The 19,442-nt window shown below is 46.6% G+C and overlaps 1 protein-coding gene across 7 annotated transcripts in view; it reads left to right on the top strand.

Moving 5' to 3' along the window:
• The window catches only part of LOC144592200 (sorbin and SH3 domain-containing protein 2-like), a 369,491-nt gene that overhangs the window by 191,290 nt on the left and 158,759 nt on the right, over positions 1-19,442 (top strand). For 3 of the 7 annotated variants that reach the window (XM_078396699.1, XM_078396698.1, XM_078396696.1), the window contains 2 exons: positions 17,047-17,103; positions 18,315-18,410. In XM_078396699.1, the coding sequence (XP_078252825.1) occupies positions 17,094-17,103; positions 18,315-18,410 (106 nt within the window). In that variant the 5' untranslated portion in view covers positions 17,047-17,093. The remainder of the gene's footprint in view (positions 1-17,046; positions 17,104-18,314; positions 18,411-19,442) is intronic. The other 4 variants (XM_078396703.1, XM_078396702.1, XM_078396700.1 and 1 more) reach the window with 3 other exon arrangements.

The following is a 19,442-nucleotide window of genomic DNA, read 5'->3' as shown; positions in this document are numbered from 1 at the left end:
TGTAGATGGGGCATGTTGGGCCGGTGTGGGCAAGATGGGCCGAAGGGCCTTTCTCCACGCTGTATCACTCTATGACTCGATAACTCCATCACATTTATCATGTTTTTATCAATACAATTGAAGTTTCTTCACAACACCGTCTAATTAAAGTCATTAAAGCATCATCTATCCTCGGCTTGTCTTTTCTGGGAGGAATTCCTTTTTAGCAACTAATGAATCATTTGGTTCGTCCGTCTATTTATAAAAATAAACGGCTGACGGGTCAGGACATTTCTATTCTTATAATCCTGCTATCTTGGCCTTTTCATGTTCACACGATCCAACTTGACATTTACTTGGAGTGCCGCACAGTTCTACTATGACCCATTGATTGGCACGGATTTATCTTATCAAGGTATCCAGAGAATATATTCTATTGCTATTTTGAGCGGTCAAAGTCAGAATAATCCGCTCAGTCCCTTGCGCGGGCAGGTTCCAATTATACAAACGTACGACTGTGTTAAGATGTTTAGGTTTTTTAAAAAATTCATCGGACTTGGAATCATTGTTTTTAAACATTAAATCTCTAAACTCAAACCGTAAACTAGTATCTGCTCCTTGAGAAGTCGTATTTCCAAATACATTGGGATCTTATTTGTACCTCTTCACACAATAGATTGTTCTTTAATAGAAGGGTCTTGACTAGGCTCGACAACTGTCCCGGTATTAGTCGGGACATCCCGTATTTTGGGCTAAATTGGTTTGTCCTGTGCGGGATCGCCCTTGTCCTGTATTAGGCCCCGGGGGGGCGCTGTAGGCCCGGACACTGTAGGCCCGGGGGGCGCTGTAGGCACGGACACTGTAGGCCCAGGGGGCGCTGTAGGCCCCGACACAGTGTAGGCCCGTAGGGCTGGGCGCCACCTAATGGAGGATGCATAGCAACCCACCTCCCGGCCCGGGCGGCCGCCATTGGTGGAGCGGGAGCATGTGGCCGCTGGCTGGGTGAGGTCGCGGGGGGGCGGTGACGCCACCTTTTGTCCCTTATTTGGGAGTGAGAAAGTTGGCAACCCTCGTCTTGACCCGAAACGTCAGCCATTCCTTCTCTCCAGAGATGCTGCCTGTCCCGCTGAGTTACTCCAGCATTTTGTGAGTATCTTCGACTTAAACCTGCATCTGCAGTTCTTTCCTACACAGGTTGTCCTTTAATATCCATTTCCAGGCCTGTGTTTGCATTAGCTTTTGATTTGAATGACATTTTTGTTAGAAGGACTCTTGTATTGCATAATGAAGGCCAGAGACTGAATCAGCCAATACCATGGAACTCGGGTAACATGGTGGTGCAGCGGTAGAGTTGCTGCCTCACAGCGCCTGAGACCCGGGTTCCATCCAGACTATGGGTGCTGTCCGAACGGAGTTTGTACGTTCTCCCTGTGATCATGTGGGTTTCCTCCGGGCGCTCTGGTTTCCTCCCACACTCCAAAGACGTACAGGTTTGTAGGTTAATTGGCTTCAGTAAAATAATTGTAAATTGTCCCTAGTATGTAGGATGGTGCTTGTGCGCGGGGATCGCTGGTCGGGCCGAATGGCCTATTTCCGCGCTGTATCTCTACAGTCTAAATTTAAAAATGCACAGTGTGGCATTTTGTTACCTTTTTTTGTGTTTTGGTAAGTTTTAATACCATAACCAATTGAAGGGACTATAGAAAATGTCATTTTGTGTCAAAATGTCAAAACTACTCAAAGTAGCTCATAAATGTCCATGTAATTTGAACACAGAGGTAGTAACTTTATGCTGGCAGACACAGGCACAGGCGTACAGGTTTGTTGGTTAATTGGCCTCTGTAAATTGTCCCTCGTGTGTAGGATAGCGTTAGTGTATGGGGTGATTTTGGTCACCACGGGCTCGGTGGGACGAAGGGCCTGTTTCCACGCTGTATCTCTAAAGTCTCAAGTCAGTTGCCTAATTTAACTCAATCGTATTTACACTGGAATTTAGAAGGACGAGAGGGGATCTTATCGAAACATATAAGATTATTAAGGGGTTGGACACGTTAGAGGCAGGAAACATGTTCCCAATGTTGGGGGGAGTCCAGAACCAGGGGCCACAGTTTAAGAATAAGGGGTAGGCCATTTAGAACGGAGATGAGGAAAAACCTTTTTCACTCAGAGAGTTGTGAATCTGTGGAATTCTCTGCCTCGGAAGGCAGTGGAGACCAATTTTCTGAATGCATTCAAGAGAGAGCTAGATAGAACTCTTAAGGATAGCGGAGTCAGGGGGTATGGGGAGAAGGCAGGAACGGGGTACTGATTGAGAATGATCAGCCATGATCACATTGAATGGCGGTGCTGGCTCGAAGGGCCGAATGGCCTCCTCCTGCACCTATTGTCTATTGTCCATTGTCTATTGTCTATTGTCTATTGTCTATTGTCTATTGTCTATTGTCTATTGTCTATTGTCTATTGTCTATTGTCTATTGTCCATTGTCCATTGTCTATTGTCTATTGTCCATTGTCTATTGTCTATTGTCTATTGTCTATTGTCTATTGTCTATTGTCTATTGTCTATTGTCTATTGTCTATTGTCTATTGTACCAGGGCTGGGATGGGTTAGAAGTACGCCAACCGCTAATAAATGCTGCCTTTTTTATAACTTCAAGACTTTAGCCCAAGTTGAATTGTTGAGCGGCACGGTGGCGCAGCGGTAGTGCTATTGCTTCACAGCGCCGGAGACTCAGGTTCGATCCTGACTACGGGTGCTGTCTGTATGGAGTTTGTACGTTCTCCCCGTGACCTGCGTGGGTTTTATCCGAGATCTTCAGTTTCCTCCCACACTCCAAAGACGTACAAGTTTGAAGGTAATTGGCTTGGTATAAATATAAATTGTAAATTGTCCCTAGTGTGTGTAGGATAGTGCTAATGTGCTAGGGGTATGGGGAGAAGGCAGGAACGGGGTGCTTGTGAATGATCAACCATGATCACATTGAATGGTGGTGCTGGCTCGAAGGGCCGAATGGCCTCCTCCTGCACCTATTGTCTATTGTCCATCGTGTGGGGATCGCTGGTCGGCGCGGACTCGGTGGGCCGAAGGGCCTGTTTCCGCGCTGTATCTCTAAACTAAACTAAACCAGTGTTGATTAATATTCCTGGAAAATTGTAACACCATGTAAAATGTGGGACGTTAATACGTTCTGTCGATTAGCTCACCTGACACGAGTGACGGTATTTTGACTGTGATTGTTGAATGAGTTAAATAAAGCTCAGAGGCCTTGAGAATAGTAGCATTGTCTGGATACGGAACAAGGAGATCCTTTATAACTTTGAAGACAAACCTTGCCATCAAATTAATTTGGGGTGTCAAAAACCTTCTTGAGCATGTTACATGAGTTCACATGATTTCTTGGTTTATTAATGTCGATTAGTCGCCATTAACTATTTTGAGTTTTTAATTATGGGATGTGATTTTCACGGATGATAGTCCTTTCTTAAATGAAATGAACTGGAATGTTCTCTCTGGAGTGTCGGAGTCTGGGCGGTCACGGTGGCGCAGCGGTAGAGTTGCCGCCTTAGAGCGAATGCAGCGCCGGAGACCCGGGTTCCATCCCGACTGCGGGCACTGTTCTGTACGGGGTTTGTGTACGTTCTTCCCGTGACCTGCGTGGGTTTTCTCCGAGATCTTCGGTTTCCTCCCACACTCCAAAGACGTACAGGTAACTACAGGTCTGCAGGTTAATTGGCTTGGTAAATGTAAAAATTGTCCCCAGTGGGTGTAGGATAGTGTTAGTGTGCGGGGATCGCTGGTCGGCGCGGACCCGGTGGGCCGAAGGGCCTGTTTCCGCGCTGCATCTCTAAACTATGTCTAAGCGGAGACCTGACTGAAGTATATAAAATTCTGAGAGTCATTTATAAGGTAGACAGTCAGAACATTTTTCCCCAGGGTGGAAATGTCAAAGACGAGAGGGCATACCCTCGAAGGTGAGAGGGGCAAAGTTTAAAAGAGATGTGTGGGGCAAGACCTTTTTACACAGAGGGTGGTGGAGGCCTAGAACGTGCTGCCAGGGGTGGTGATGGAGGCAGATACAACAATGTCGTTTAAGATTGGCTTGGTAAATGGTCGTTCCAGAACAAGGGGCCACAGTTTAATCCAGAACAAGGGGTTTAAGAATAAGGGGTAGGCCATATAGAACTGAGATGAGGAAAAAACTTTTTCAGTCAGAGAGTTGTGAATCTGTGGAATTCTCTGCCTCAGAAGGCAGTGGAGGCCAATTCTCTGAATGCATTCAAGAGAGAGCTGGATAGAGCTCTTAAGGATAGCGGAGTCAGGGGGTACGGGGAGAAGGCAGGAACGGGGTACTGATTTAGAATGATCAGCCATGATCACATTGAATGGCGGTGCTGGCTCGAAGGGCCGAATGGCCTCCTCCGGCACCTACTGTCTATTGTCTATTGTCTATAAGATGCGTTTACATAGGCACATGGATATACAAAGAATAGCTCGCGTGCAGGCAGTGGAGATTGGACTCATTATTGTCACCTGCACTGGGGATAGAGTGAAAAACCCATCGGATCAGATAATATGATATATAAACACAATCATAGAATGTAGTTCTCAGCAGTTCAGCTGGAAGGGGTGCAGTGGATGTTGCCAGGACTCGAGGGCCTGAGCTATGGGGAGAGGTTAACGTCAGACTGGGACGTTATTCTTTGGAGCGCAGGAGGGTGAGGGGCAACCTGATAGAGGTGTTGAGGCAGGAATGATCACAACGTTTAAAAAAACATTTGGACAGGTACATGGCTGGGACAGGTTTAGAAGTATCATATCATATCATATCATATATATACAGCCGGAAACAGGCCTTTTCGGCCCTCCAAGTCCGTGCCGCCCAGCGATCCCCGTACATTAACACTATCCTACACCCACTAGGGACAATTTTTATTTTTTATTTTTTTTATTTTTACATTTACCCAGCCAATTAACCTACATACCTGTACGTCTTTGGAGTGTGGGAGGAAACCGAAGATCTCGGAGAAAACCCACGCAGGTCACGGGGAGAACGTACAAACTCCTTACAGTGCAGCACCCGTAGTCGGGATCGAACCTGAGTCTCCGGCGCTGCATTCGCTGTAAAGCAGCAACTCTACCGCTGCGCTACCGTGCCGCTACCGTGCGCTATGGGGCAAACACAGGCAGGTGGGACTAGTGTAGATGGGGCATGTTGGTCAGCATGGGCAGGTTGGGCCGAAGGGCCAGTTTCCACACTGTATGACTCTATGACTCTTTTGACTTTTTATCCTTCATCTGTACATGAGAGAAAGGTTCCTGCTTTTACCCACGTATTTTTTTTTTAATCCTTGGCAACAAAAGTAAATAGTCTGGTTATCTTTAACTTATTCACATCATCTTCCATTTTAAATCCTGGTGCGTCATGTTCCTTCATCTTAAGATCTGCTTTTAAAAATGGATAACTTTATAACCCAGGGTGTCGCTTGTCAACCTTCTTTAGAAAACATAGACATAAAAAATAGGTGCAGGAGTAGGCCATTCGGCCCTTCGAGCCTGCACGCACCGCCATTCAATATGATCATGGCTGGTCATCCAACTCAGTATCCCGTACCTGCCTTCTCTCCACACCCTTTGATCCCTTTAGCCACAAGGGCCACATCTAACTCCCTCTTAAATATAGCCAATGAACTGGCCTCAACTACCTTCTGTGGCAGAGAATTCCACAGATTCACCACTCTCGGTGTGAAAAAAAACGTTCTCATCTCGGTCCTAAAAGACTTCCCCCTTATCCTTAAACTGTGACCCCTTGTTCTGGACTTCCCCAACATCGGGAACATTCTTCCTGCATCTAGCCTGTCCAACCCCTTAAGAATTTTGTAAGTTTCTATAAGATCCCCCCTCAATCTAAATTCCAGCGAGTACAAGCTTTGTATTGGCTGCAATGTTTCAGTGCTTCTTTTCGATAAAAAGAACTTGCTTCAAATAATATTTTGCAATGCACGAAACAAATTCTAGAAAGAAAATGAAAGCTGTCTTAAAATACAATTGGCATCCTTGAGATGCAACTCAGTATGTGTTTGGCCTTGCTGATAACAACATCTCATATTGACTGCTTCAAAGCCACAAATAAAATCTAACTCATCCAAGGCCATCCATTAATAAAGCGTTGCATTTATTGCTGGCACTAATGAACTTTAACGTACTTTAAAAAATACTGCCAGCCGTCTCCATGTTTTCCATTTAAAATGTCCTTTGAATGCGATCGAAATGTTCTCTGAATGCAATGCGTCCACTCTGCATTGATCGCTGCGCCAGAGAACTTTGCCTCCGGCAGCTCATTTTATAAGGGGCGACGCGGTGGCGCAGCGGTAGAGTTGCTGCCTCACAGCGCCAGAGACCCGGGTTCCATCCTGACTACAGGTGCTGTCTGTGCGGAGTTTGCACGTTCTCCCCGTGACCCGCGTGGGTTTTCTCCGAGATCTCCGGATTCCTCATGAAGGGATGAAGGGATTAAAAGTACCATTAGCAAATTTGCAGATGATACAAAGCTGGGTGGTAGTGTGAACTGTGAGGAAGATGCTATGAGGTTGCAGGGTGACTTGGACAGGTTGTGTGAGTGGGCGGATGCATGGCAGATGCAGTTTAATGTGGATAAGTGTGAGGTTATCCACTTTGGTGGTAAGAATAGGAAGGCAGAGTATTATCTGAATGGTGTCAAGTTAGGAAAAGGGGACGTACAGCTAGATCTGGGTGTCCTAGTGCATCAGTCACTGAAAGGAAGCATGCAGGTACAGCAGGCAGTGAAGAAAGCCAATGGAATGTTGGCCTTCATAACAAGGGGAGTTGAGTATAGGAGCAAAGAGGTCCTTCTGCAGTTGTACAGGGCCCTAGTGAGACCGCACCTGGAGTACTGTGTGCAGTTTTGGTCTCCAAATTTGAGGAAGGATATTCTTGCTATTGAGGGCGTGCAGCGTAGGTTTACTAGGTTAATTCCCGGAATGGCGAGACTGTCATATGTTGAAAGACTGGAGCGACTAGGCTTGTATACACTGGAATTTAGAAGGATGAGAGGGGATCTTATCGAAACGTATAAGATTATTAAGGGGTTGGACACGTTAGAGGCAGGAAACATGTTCCCAATGTTGGAGGAGTCCAGAACAAGGGGCCACAGTTTAAGAATAAGGGGTAGGCCATTTAGAACGGAGATGAGGAAAAACTCTTTCAGTCAGAGAGTTGTGAATCTGTGGAATTCTCTGCCTCAGAAGGCAGTGGAGGCCAATTCTCTGAATGCATTCAAGAGAGAGCTAGATAGAGCTCTTAAGGATAGCATAGTCAGGGGGTATAGGGAAAAGGCAGGAACGGGGTACTGATTGAGAATGATCAGCCATGATCACATTGAATGGCGGTGCTGGCTCAATGGGCCGAATGGCCTCCTCCTGCACCTATTGTCTATTGTCTATTGTCTATCACTGTACCAGAGAACTTTGCCTCAGCAGCTCATTTTCTAAGGTGGCGCAGCGGTAGATTTGCTGCCTCACAGCGCCAGAGACCCGGGTTCCATCCTGACTACGGGTTCTGTCTGTACAGAGTTTGCACGTTCTCCCCGTGACCCGAGTGGGACTTCTCCGAGATCTCCGGATTCCTCCTACATTCCAAAGACGTACAAAGTTTGTAGGTTTATCGGCCTGGTTATTGGAGGTTAATTGTAGGTTAATTGTAAATTGTCCCAAGTGTGTGCAGGATGGTGTTAATCTGCTGGTCGGCGCGGACAGACTCGATGGGCCGAAGGGCCTGTTTCCGCGCTGTATCTCTAAACTAAACTATAATCTAATCTATTGATCATAGATATGCTCGGCCTAATATTATGGAGCAGTGATTGAAGTGAAACAGATTTATTTTTTAATGAATTATCTCATAGATTTCTCATTAATTCCAATTGAATTTAAGTCTAAGAATGCTTCAGATGCAAAACATCAATTCCAAAGTCTTTCTGAAATTTTTTAATGTAAATTTATTTCACGTTTACCATGATTTAATTGATTCTAAAGATAGGCACAAAATGCTGGAGTGACCCAGTGGGTCGGGCAGCATCTCTGGAGAAGAGGAAAAGGTGACGTTTCAGATCCCTTTTTCAGATACCGGGTCGAGACCCCTTCATCAGACCTGAAACGTCACCTATTCCTTTTATCCAGAGATGCTGCCTGACCCACTGAGTTAAACCAGCATTTTGTGTCTGTCCCCAGTGTAACCAGCATCTTCATACATATTTGGTGGCAAGTCCTACACTTCCTACACTTTAGTGGCAAGAACAGGAAAGCAGACTATTACCTGAATGGTGGCCGATTAGGAGAAGGGGAGATGCAATGAGACCTTGGTGTCGTGGTACACCAGTCATTGAAAGTAGGCATGCAGGTGCAGCAGGCAGTGAAGAAAGCGAATGGTATGTGGCATTCATAGCGAGGGGATTAGAGTATAGGAGCAGGGAGGTTCTGCTGCAGCTGTACAGGGCATTGGTGAGACCACACCTGGAGTATTGCGCACAGTTTTGGTCTCCTAATCTGAGGAAAGACATTCTTGCCATAGAGGGAGTACAGAGAAGGTTCACCAGATTGATTCCTGGGATGGCAGGACTTTCATATGAAGAAAGACTGGATAGACTTGGCTTGTACTCGCTGGAATTTAGAAGATTGAGGGGGGATCTTATAGAAACTTACAAAATTCTTAAGGGGTTGGACAGGCTAGATGCAGGAAGATTGTTCCCGATGTTGGGGAAGTCCAGAACAAGGGGTCAGAGTTTAAGGATAAGGAGGATGTCTTTTAGGATCGAGATGAGAACTTTTTTTTCACACAGAGAGTGGTGAATCTGTGGAATTCTCTGCCACAGAAGGTAGTTGAGGCCAGTTCATTGGCTATATTCAAGAGGGAGTTAGATGTGGCCCTTGTGGCTAAAGGGATCAGGGGGTATGGAGAGAAGGCAGGTACGGGATACTGAGTTGGATGATCAGCCATGATCATATTGAATGGCGGTGCAGGCTCGAAGGGCCGAATGGCCTACTCCTGCACCTATTTTCTATGTTTTCTATATTCAATTGATCTGTCATCTCCCCAAAGCATCTCAGTTGAGAAGCAATTGATTTTAACGGTATAATCAGTGTTTGCATTAGCGTTTGATTTGAATGACATTTTTGTTAGAAGGACTCTTGTATTGCATAATGAAGTCCAATACCATGGAACAAGGGCAACATGGTGGCGCAGCGGTAGAGTTGCTGCCTCACAGCGCCAGAGACCCGGGTTCCATCCAGACTACGGGTGCTGTCCGTACGGAGTTGGTACGTTCTCCCTGTGACCATGTGGGTTTTCTCCGGGTGCTCCGGTTTCCTCCCACACTCCAAAGACGTACAGGTTTGTAGGTTAAATGGCTTCAGTAAAATAATTGTAAATTGTCCCTAGTATGTAGGATAGTGCTAGTGTGCGGGGATCGCTGGTCGGCGCGGACTCGGTGGGCCGAAGGGCCTGTTTCCGCGCTGTATCTCTACAGTCTAAATTTTAAAAATGCACAGTGTTGCATTTTGTTACCTTTTTTGTGTTTGGGTAAGTTTTAATACAATAACCAATTGAAGGGACTGTAGAAAATGTCATTTTGTGTCAAAATGTCAAAACTACTCAAAGTAGCTCACAAATTTCCATGTAATTTGAACACAGAGGTGATAACTTTATGCTGGCATAAAGGTGCCCTCTTCTCCCTGCGAACATCAGGCAGGTGGTACAGAAGCCTGAAGTCTCACACCACCAAGTTCAGGAACAGCTACCTTATCACAACCATCAAATTCTTCAGCTACCCTGCACAAACCTAATCCTACTTTGAGAAAGAAAACACATTTCTGTACGGAGTTCGTACGTTCTCCCCGTGACCTGCGTGGGTTTTCTCCGAGAGCTTCGATTTCCTCCCACACTCCAAAGACGTACAGGTCTGTAGGTTAATTGGCTTGGTAAAAATGTAAAATTGTCCCTAGCGGGCATTGGATAGTGTTAATGTGCGGGGATCGCTGGTCGGTGCGGACCCGTTGGGCCGAAAGGGCCTGTTTCCACGCTGTATCTTAGATTTTTTTTTAGAGATACAGCGCGGAAACAGGCCCTTCGGCCCACCGAGTCCGCGCCGCCCAGCGATCCCCGCACATTAACACTACCCCACACACACTAGGGACAATTTTTACATTTACCCAGTCAATTAACCTACATACCTGTACGTCTTTGGAGTGTGGGAGGAAACCGAAGATCTCGGAGAAAACCCACGCAGGTCACGTACAAACTCCGTACAGACGGCGCCCGTAGTCAGGATCGAACCTGAGTCTCCGGCGCTGCATTCGCTGTAAGGCAGCAACTCTACCGCTGCGCAACCTCTAAACCAAACTAAACTAAAAAGAACCCACCATGGTCCACCTGTAGACACAAGGTCGACACCACATGCTGGAGTAACTCAGCGGGGCGGACAGGATCTCTGGAGAGAAGGAATAGGTGACGCTTCGGGTTGAGACCCTTCTTCAGACTCCGAGTCGGGACCCTCCTTCACCACTGCACTCCACCCTCACACCACTACATTCTGGTCTGTAATCCAAACGCTTATGAACTCTCCAAGTACGTTTTAGATATCTACATGTGCAATATAAAGCAAAGCTGCCTCTTTTTGCTCTTGCACTTTATTTTTACATTTTTAATTATAATGGGGTTTTTTAATTGTCTGCTGCATATTGTGTTTTTAACACGTGCAAGCAAAACTCCAAGTCAAATTCCTTGTCTGTGTACATACTTGGCCATGAATCGATTCTGATTCTGATTCATATTCAGAGAGATATTGAACAAATGAATGAGAGATATGCCAAATACAGTAATGATGATCACGGAAACAGTCTGAGGAAGGGTCTCGACCCGAAACGTCACCCATTCCTTCTCTCCCTAGATGCTGCCTGACCCGCTGAGTTACTCCAGCATTTTGTGAATAAAATGATGATCACGGAAACAGGCTGATGTTAGCTGTTAACTCTATATGATGCGTTTAGTTTTCGTTGAGTTTAGAGATACAGCGCGGAAACAGGCCCTTCGGCCCACCGAGTCCACGCCGACCAGCGATCCCTGCACCTTAACGCTATCCTATACACATGCCAGGGACAATTTACATTTGTAAACCGAAGCCAATGGACCTACAAACCCGTACGTCTTTGGAGTGTGGGAGGAAACAGAAGATCTCTGAGAAAACCCACGCTGGTCACGGGGAGAACGTACAAACTCCGTACAGACAGCACCCGTGGTCAGGATGGAACCCAGGTCTCTGGCGCTGCATTCGCTGTAAGGCAGCAACTCTACCGCTGCGCCACCGTGCTGCCTACCTGTGTTGCAAATGGTTTTAAACGTTTGCCCAAATTTAGGTTTCAAAGTGTATTTTGCTTTGTTATCATTGATGACAATGTTAGTCGCTGGTGATAATCATTACTAGACCAAAACGTTCTGTTCTCTTGCACTTGGCTTTAAATCCAAACAATGATTCACAAGTTTGTTGTTCCATAATGAAAATACTTCCCTTCGCTTTTCCTTCATGTTTCTTAAGTTCATAAGGTCACAAGTGATAGGAGCAGAATTCGGCCATTCGGCCCATCAAGTCTACTCCGCCATTCAATCATAGCTGATCTATCTCTCCCCCCGTAACCCCATTCTCCTGCCTTCTCCCCATAACCCCTGACACCAGCACTAATCAAGAATCTATCTATCTCTGCCTTAAAAATATCCATTGACTTGGCCTCCAGTTACTCCAGCACTCTGTGAAACGTCACCTATCCATGTTCTCCAGAGATGCTGCCTGACCCGCTGAGTTACTCCAGCACTCTGTGAAACGTCACCTATCCATGTTCTCCAGAGATGCTGCCTGACCCGCTGAGTTACTCCAGCACTCTGTGTCCTCTTGCAGTATTGTCCAGTTGGTTTCACATTAACATTTACGTTATTCAATGCTGATTAAGATATTGCAGTCTATATCTTTCCCTTTGCATTATAATGCAAAATTGTTACAATTAAAACTGTTCTCATTTGTTTCATTGGGTTGTTTAAATTAATACTGACTAGCTAATTAATTTATTGCATCGTATGGGAGGCGCATTCCCAATCTCGTTGTACCCCTGTACAATGACAATAAAGATATATTGTATTGTATTGTATGTATGTATGTATAGATATGTGTGTGTGTGTGTGTATGCGTATGGGTGTATCTGTGTATGTGCGTATCTGCGTGTGTGTGCATATATATGTGTGTGCGTGTATATGTGTGTATATATATGTGTGTGTATATATGTGTGTGTATGTATGTATGTGTGTGTGTGTGCATATGTGTGTGTATATGTGTGTGTGCATATGTGTATATATATATATTGTATATATATATAAAGTCATACCATTTTATATATGTATATATATATATATATATTGTATAGTATGACTTTATTGGGTAGCATGCACATCAAAGCCTTCAACTGTACCTCAATACACATGACAATAATAAGCCTAAAAACTAAACCATGTGGTCCTAACTTTAGTTTATGTGCAAAATGTTTTAAATCCACCTCTTCTTTTTGATAGAGTCAGGTATTTGAAGAATTTGGCATGCTACATGGTTAAAGGCTACATCTTAGTTATTTTTTCCAATCTCCGATCACATCGAGAGCTGAGGTGCACAAACGTCAGAGTCACCTGCCTCTGTTTCAATCAAATGTCAGCAGTAAACAGACTGGAGGGTTTGGTATTTCTTGTCCTCGTTTCAAATAACGTCAATAATTTGGAGGGGGGGGGTGAAAGGAAGCCGCTGCAAGCTTTAATGAAACCGTTGCATGCACAGATTAATTGGTTGGACTGACTTTTGCTGACATGGGAGAAGGATATTCTGCCCATTGAGATCAATGCTAGCTCCTGGCACAGCAATCCCAATGGTCGCATTTGCTTTCCATATTCTCCTGCTCTCCCCTCAATCTCAGTTGTCCCCGTCACCTTCTCTTTGCCACGCAGGGGGAGATCGATAGTTTAGTTCAGAGATACAGCGCGGAAACAGGTCCTTCGGCCCACCGGGTCCGCACTGACCAGCACATTACCCCACACACACACACACACACACCAGGGACAATTTACACACACACCAAGCCAATTAACCTACAAACCCGTACGCCTTTGGAGTGTGGGAGGAAACCGAAGGTCTCGGAGAAAACCCACGCAGGTCACGGGGAGAACCTACAACTCTGTACAGACAGCACCCGTAGTCGGGATCGAACCTGAGTCTCCGGCGCTGCATTCGCTGTAAAGCAACAACTCTACCACTGCGCCACCGTGACCGCCCACATAGATAGATTCTTGATCAGTGCGTGTATCAGGGGTTATGGGGAGAAGGCAGGAGAATGGTGTTGAGAGGGAAAGATCGAACAGCCACGATTGAATGGCGGCATAGACTTGATGGGCCGAATGGCCTAATTCTGCTCCTATCACTTATGAACATCAAATACTAGTTTGAAGTTCAGTTTATTGTCACGTGTACCGAGGTACAGTGAAAAGCTTTTGTTGCGTGCTAACCAGTCAACGGAAATACAATACAAGATGTACAAATGGATACATTTTCTTGTAGACCCCTTTTACACCTCACGCTGCCTCTGCAAGGCCAGCAGCATAATCAAGAACGAGTCTCACCCCGGCCACTCCCTCTTCTCCCCTCTCCCATCAGGCAAGAGGTACATAAGCTTAAACACGCACACCTCCAGATTCAGGGACAGTTTCTTCCCAGCTGTTATCAGGCAACTGAACCACTCTATCACCAACTAGAGAACAGTCCTGAGCTACCATCTACCTCATTGGAGATCCTCGGATTATCTTTAATTGGACTTTACTGGACTTAACCTTGCACTAAACGTTGTTCCTTTTATCACGTATCTGTACATTGTGGATGTGTAAGAAAATAACTGCAGATGCTGGTACAAATCGAAGGTATTTATTTCACAAAATGCTGGAGTAACTCAGCGGGTCAGGCAGCATCTCGGGAGAGAAGGAATGGGTGACGTTTCAGGTCGACCCGAAACGTCACCCATTCATTCTCTCCTGAGATGCTGCCTGACCTGCTGAGTTACTCCAGCAATTTGTACATTGTGAATGGCTTGATTGTAATCATGTATTGTGTTTCTGCTGACTGGTTAACACGCAAAGGGTTGTGGGTTTTATGGAACGAGCTGCCAGAGGAGGTCGTTGAGGCTGGTACTAACATAATGTTTGAAAAACATTTGGACAGGTACATGGATAGGACAGGTTTAGAGGTAAATGGGCCAAACGCAGGCAGGTAGCACTGTCATATGAGGAAAGATTGGAAAGACTGGGCTTGTATTCACTGGAGTTTAGAAGGATGAGAGGGGATCTTGTAGAGACGTATAAAATCATAAAAGGACCGGACAAGCTAGATGCAGGAAAAAAAAAATCCAATGTTAGGGGAGTCCAGAACCAGGGGCCACACAGTCTAAGAATATAGGGGAGGCCATTTAAAACTGAGATGAGAAAAAAAAAATTCACCCAGAGAGTTGTGAATTTGTGGAATTCTCTGCCATAGAGGGCAGTGGAGGCCAATTCACTGGATGAATTTAAAAGAGAGTTAGATGGAGCTCTAGAGGCTAGGGGAATCAAGGGATATGGGGAGAAGGCAGGCACGGGTTACTGATTGTGGATGATCAGCCATGATCACAATGAACAGCGGTGCTGGCTCGATGGGCCAAGTGGCCTCATGCTGCACCTATTGTCTATGTTTCTATGTAGATGAGACTTGTTGGTCGGTGTGGGCAAGTTGGACTGAAGGGCCTGTTTCCACATTGTACCACTCTATGACTCTATAATGAAACAATTCAACAGCACACATTTCCCCGTGATGCCTTTAAAATGGTGAGATCGCTTTGGTGAAGATTGCACGAGATTGCACGTACTAACCTCAGGCATCTGTGCCAAGAATTTAATCTTTCTGCTCTCAGCGAATGCCTCTTGTGTTTAAGTGGTTTAAGTTTCTGATAAACACGAACGAGGATTGCAATGTTACTAGCTTCCAATCAGTAATAATTATAGAAAGAATCCAGAGGATAAATATCAGAGAGGGCAAGCAAAATAAACTTCTGTACCTAGAAACAAGGAATTTAAACTGGAGGTGGTTTACACAAAAGTACACAAAGTGCTGGGGTAACTCAGCAGGTCAGGCAGCATCTCTGGAGAACATGGATAGGTGATGTTTCAAGTCTGAAGAAGAGCCCCGACCCAAAATGCCACTATCCATGTTCCCCAGAGATGCTGCCTGACCCGCTGAGTTACTCCAGCACTCTGTGAAACATCACTATCCATGTTCTCCAGAGATGCTGCCCGACCCGCTGAGTTACTCCAGTACTCTGTGAAACGTCACCCATCCATGTTCTCCAGAGATGCTGCCTGACCCGCTGAGTTACTCCAGTACTCTGTGAAACGTCACCCATCCATGTTCTCCAGAGATGCTGCCCGACTCGCTGAGTTACTCCAGCACTCTGTGAAACATCACTATCCATGTTCTCCAGAGATGCTGCCCGACCCGCTGAGTTACTCCAGCACTTTGTGTGCTTTAGAATAAACTTTTCTATCTATTTAGTTCAGTTTAGTAATACAATGTCAAAACAGGCCCTTCGGCCCAACGAGTCCGTGCCAACCAGTGATCGCCCTGTACACTAGCACTATCCTACGCACAGTAGGGACAATTTACAATTTTACCACAGCTAATTAACCTACAAACCTGTACGTCTTTGGAGTGATGGGAGGAAACTGCAGCACCTGGAGGAAACCCACGCGGTCTGAGGGGGAAAGTACAAACTCCGTACAGACAGCACCCGCGTTCAGGATGGAACCCAGGTCTCTGGCGCTGTGAGGCAGCAATTCTAACCTTCAACAGCTTAACAATATCTTTCCTATTTTGGTGAGCAAAATTGGGCACAATTCTCTAAATGAGTGTAAGTAAGCTCTCTTGCCCCAGGACGTGAATTGAGGCCCATCTAGGGTTACTCTGTTTATCAGATCAAATAATGCAGATAATAAATAAGCCAGCAGCAGTTTATGTTCATACCTCTCCAGGATTATGCCAGCAAATAGCTCACATTCTGGGCTATGTCAATTAAGTAAAGCTCAAATCTACACCGATCAGCCAAAACATTATGACCACCTGCCTAATATGCTGTTGGTCCTCCGTGTGCAGCCCCATACGCAGCAGGGTGCGATACACTGTGTATTGTGACACATTCCTCCCGTGACCACCATCAACATTTTCCGTGACTTGTGCCACAGTCGACCTTCTGTCGGTTCGGACCAGACGAGATAGCCTTCGTTGCCCTCGCTCATCGATGAGCCTTGGGCGCCCAACACCCTGTCTGTCGCCGGTTTGTGGTTTGTCCCTCCTCGGACCACTGTCGGTCGGTACTCACCACTGCTGACCGGGAGCACCCCACAAGCCTTGCCGTTTCAGAGATGCTCTGACCCAGTCGTCTGGCCAGAACAATTTGGCCCCTGTCAAAGTCGCTCAGGTCTTTACTCCTGCCCATTTCTCCTGCATCCAACACGTCAACTTCAAGAACTGACTGTTCACTTGCTGCCTAATATATCCCACCCCTTGACAGGTGCCATTGTAACAAGACAATCAATGTTACTCACTTCGCCTGTCAGTGGTCATAATGTTTTGGCTGATGGGTGTATTTCTGTCAAGTAGGAGTCTTTTCGGAATGAATGATCTAAGAGCTTGGTGTCACAAATCACTGCAGGAGCCTTGGTCAGAAGAAGGGTCTCGACCCGAAACGTCACCCGTTCCTTCTCTCCAGAGATGCTGCCTGACCCGCTGAGTTACTCCAGCATTTTGTGTCTATCTTCAGTGAAAACCAGCATCTGCAGTTCCTTCCTACCCTGGAGGAACCTTGCGTCTTTTTACATTCCATGTTTGGTGAAGACTTGATTTTTGCCTTAAGTAACCTCTATTTTGCCTCTATTTTATTTTTTTTTTGCAGAATAGACTGAATTTTCCAGCAAAAGGGCTGCCTCTCCACTTCTCACCATGAATACAGGTACGTTTCCAAACTCTCGGAGCTAAGATCGAATGTATCCCCTTGCATTCACCAATCCTTAAGGGATGTGATTTGATCCAATTAGTTATTTGGTCCAAGTAGTCAGGATTGAACCCGGGTCTCTGGCACTGTGAGGCTACACAAATCTACTGCTGCATTACTACACCCCCTACCCCTCTTAGGGCCAACGTGTGAAGGCCATTGTGCCAAAAGACCTATTGACCGCCCTGTCTACCTGTGGCAGCACTTTCAAGGAACCATATATGTACCTGCACGCCTAGATCCATCTGCTCGACACCACTCCCCAGGGCCCAGCCAGTCACTAGCATTGTCCTGCATTGACCAGGGGTAATTGACACTTTCTACAGAAGCCAGATAACCCAGAAACTTTTATGACTGTGGAGTGTGGGAGTGAACCGGAGCGCCCGGGCGTCACGGGCATGAGGTACAAGCTCCACACAGACAGCACCCGCAGGGCCTTGGGTTGCCGAACCCTGGTCCCGAGTGAGATACAGCGCGGAAACAGGCCCTTCGGCCCACCGAGTCCGCATCGACCGCGGTCACCTCCCACACTAGCACTATCCTACACACTCACGAGGCACAATTTACAATTTGCCGAAGCCAATTAACCTGAACCCTGCACGCCTTTGGAGCGTGGGAGGAAACCGGGGCGCCCGGAGAAAACCCGCGCAGGTCACGGGGGAGAACGTACAAACTCCGTACAGACTACAGGAACGGTGTACCTGTACTCCTAGATCCTTCTGCTCTACAACGCTCCCTTGAGCAACATACCATTTACAGTGTAGTTCCTGCCTGGGTTTGACCCAGATAGAGCTCTTAAGGATAGCGGAGTCAGGGGGTACGGGGAGAAGGCAGGAACGGGGTACTGATTGAGAATGATCAGCCATGATCACATTGAATGGCGGTGCTGGCTCGAAGGGGCCGAATGGCCTCCTCCTGCACCTATTGTCTACTGTCTATTGACCCGGCAAAAATGCGACCCGTCGCACTTATTTGTAACTTTGTTTTTGAGGAATGGCGAATGCAGAGTGTAACGCAGGGCGACCTGTTTTGTTTAACCCGAGCAGCTTTCCTGCATGTGAATAATATGGTTTACGCGGCTACTGAACAAGCTTTGCACGGGCTGGCTCTGCGCGCTTTCACGCTACGCCTGACACGGACGCTTTGCATCTCTGTGCTTCTCTTTGCAGACAGCGGCGGCTGTGCTCGTAAGCGTGCGGCCACCTCCGTTAAATTAGCCTCCGTGAAGAGGGTGCAGAGCTCACCCAACTTGCTGCTGGTCACAGGTACTAACTCTCCCTCGGCTGGATAGCTTGCATGCCCCGACCCGGTTTAGCAAATACCTGATAGCTGTGATAAGTCATGATGGCGGTCGGCACGGTAGCGCGGCGGTGGAGTTGCCGCCTTACAGCGAATGCAGCGCCGGAGTCCCGGGTTCCATCCCGACTACGGCTGCTGTCTGTACGGAGTTTGTACGTTCTCCCCGTGACCTGCGTGGGTTTTCTTCGAGATCTTCGGTTTCCTCCCACACTCCAAAGACGTACAGGTATGTAGGTTAATTGGCTGGGCAAATGTAAAAACTGTCCCGAGTGTGTGTAGGATGGTGTTAATGTGCGGGGATCGCTGGGCGGCGCGGACCCGGTGGGCGGAAGGGGCCTGTTTCCGTGCTGTATCTCTAAACTAAACTGAAGTTGCAAAGTGGGAACAGCTCCATCCAAGACCGCAAGAGATTGCAGCGAATTTGTGGACGCAGCCCAGACCATCACACAAGCCAACCTCCCTTCCATTGACTCCTCTTGTGTTGAAGTCATTTAAGTTTCTGATAAACATGAACGAGACTTGCAATGTTACTTGCTTCCAATCAATAATCAATATCGCAGAGGTCAAGCGAAATAAACCTCGACATTTAGACACTAGACAATAGGTGCAGGAGTAGGCCATTCGGCCTTTCGAGCCAGCACCGCCATTCAATGTGATCATGGCTAAACATTCACAATCAGTACCCCGTTCCTGCCTTCTCCCCATACCCCCTGATTCCGCTATCCTTAAGAGCTCTATCTAGCTCTCTCTTGAAAGCATCCAGAGAATTGGCCTCCACTGCCTTCTGAGGCAGAGAATTCCACAGATTTACAACTCTCTGACTGAAAAAGTCTTAGAAACATGGAATTGCAGATGCTAGTTTACACAAAAGGACACAAAGTGCTGGAGTAACTGGAGAGACGACGTTTTGGGGTCTGGAGAAGGGTCCCGATCCAAAATGTCACCATCCATGTTCTCCAGAGATGCTGCCTGACCTGCTGAGTTACTCCAGCACTCTA

Source organism: Rhinoraja longicauda, chromosome 3 (assembly GCF_053455715.1).
Source record: "Rhinoraja longicauda isolate Sanriku21f chromosome 3, sRhiLon1.1, whole genome shotgun sequence".
NCBI classification, from domain to species: Eukaryota; Metazoa; Chordata; class Chondrichthyes; order Rajiformes; family Arhynchobatidae; genus Rhinoraja; species Rhinoraja longicauda.
The sequence above is the reverse complement of the archived record's forward strand: the minus strand, read 5'-3'. Positions and strand labels throughout refer to the sequence as shown.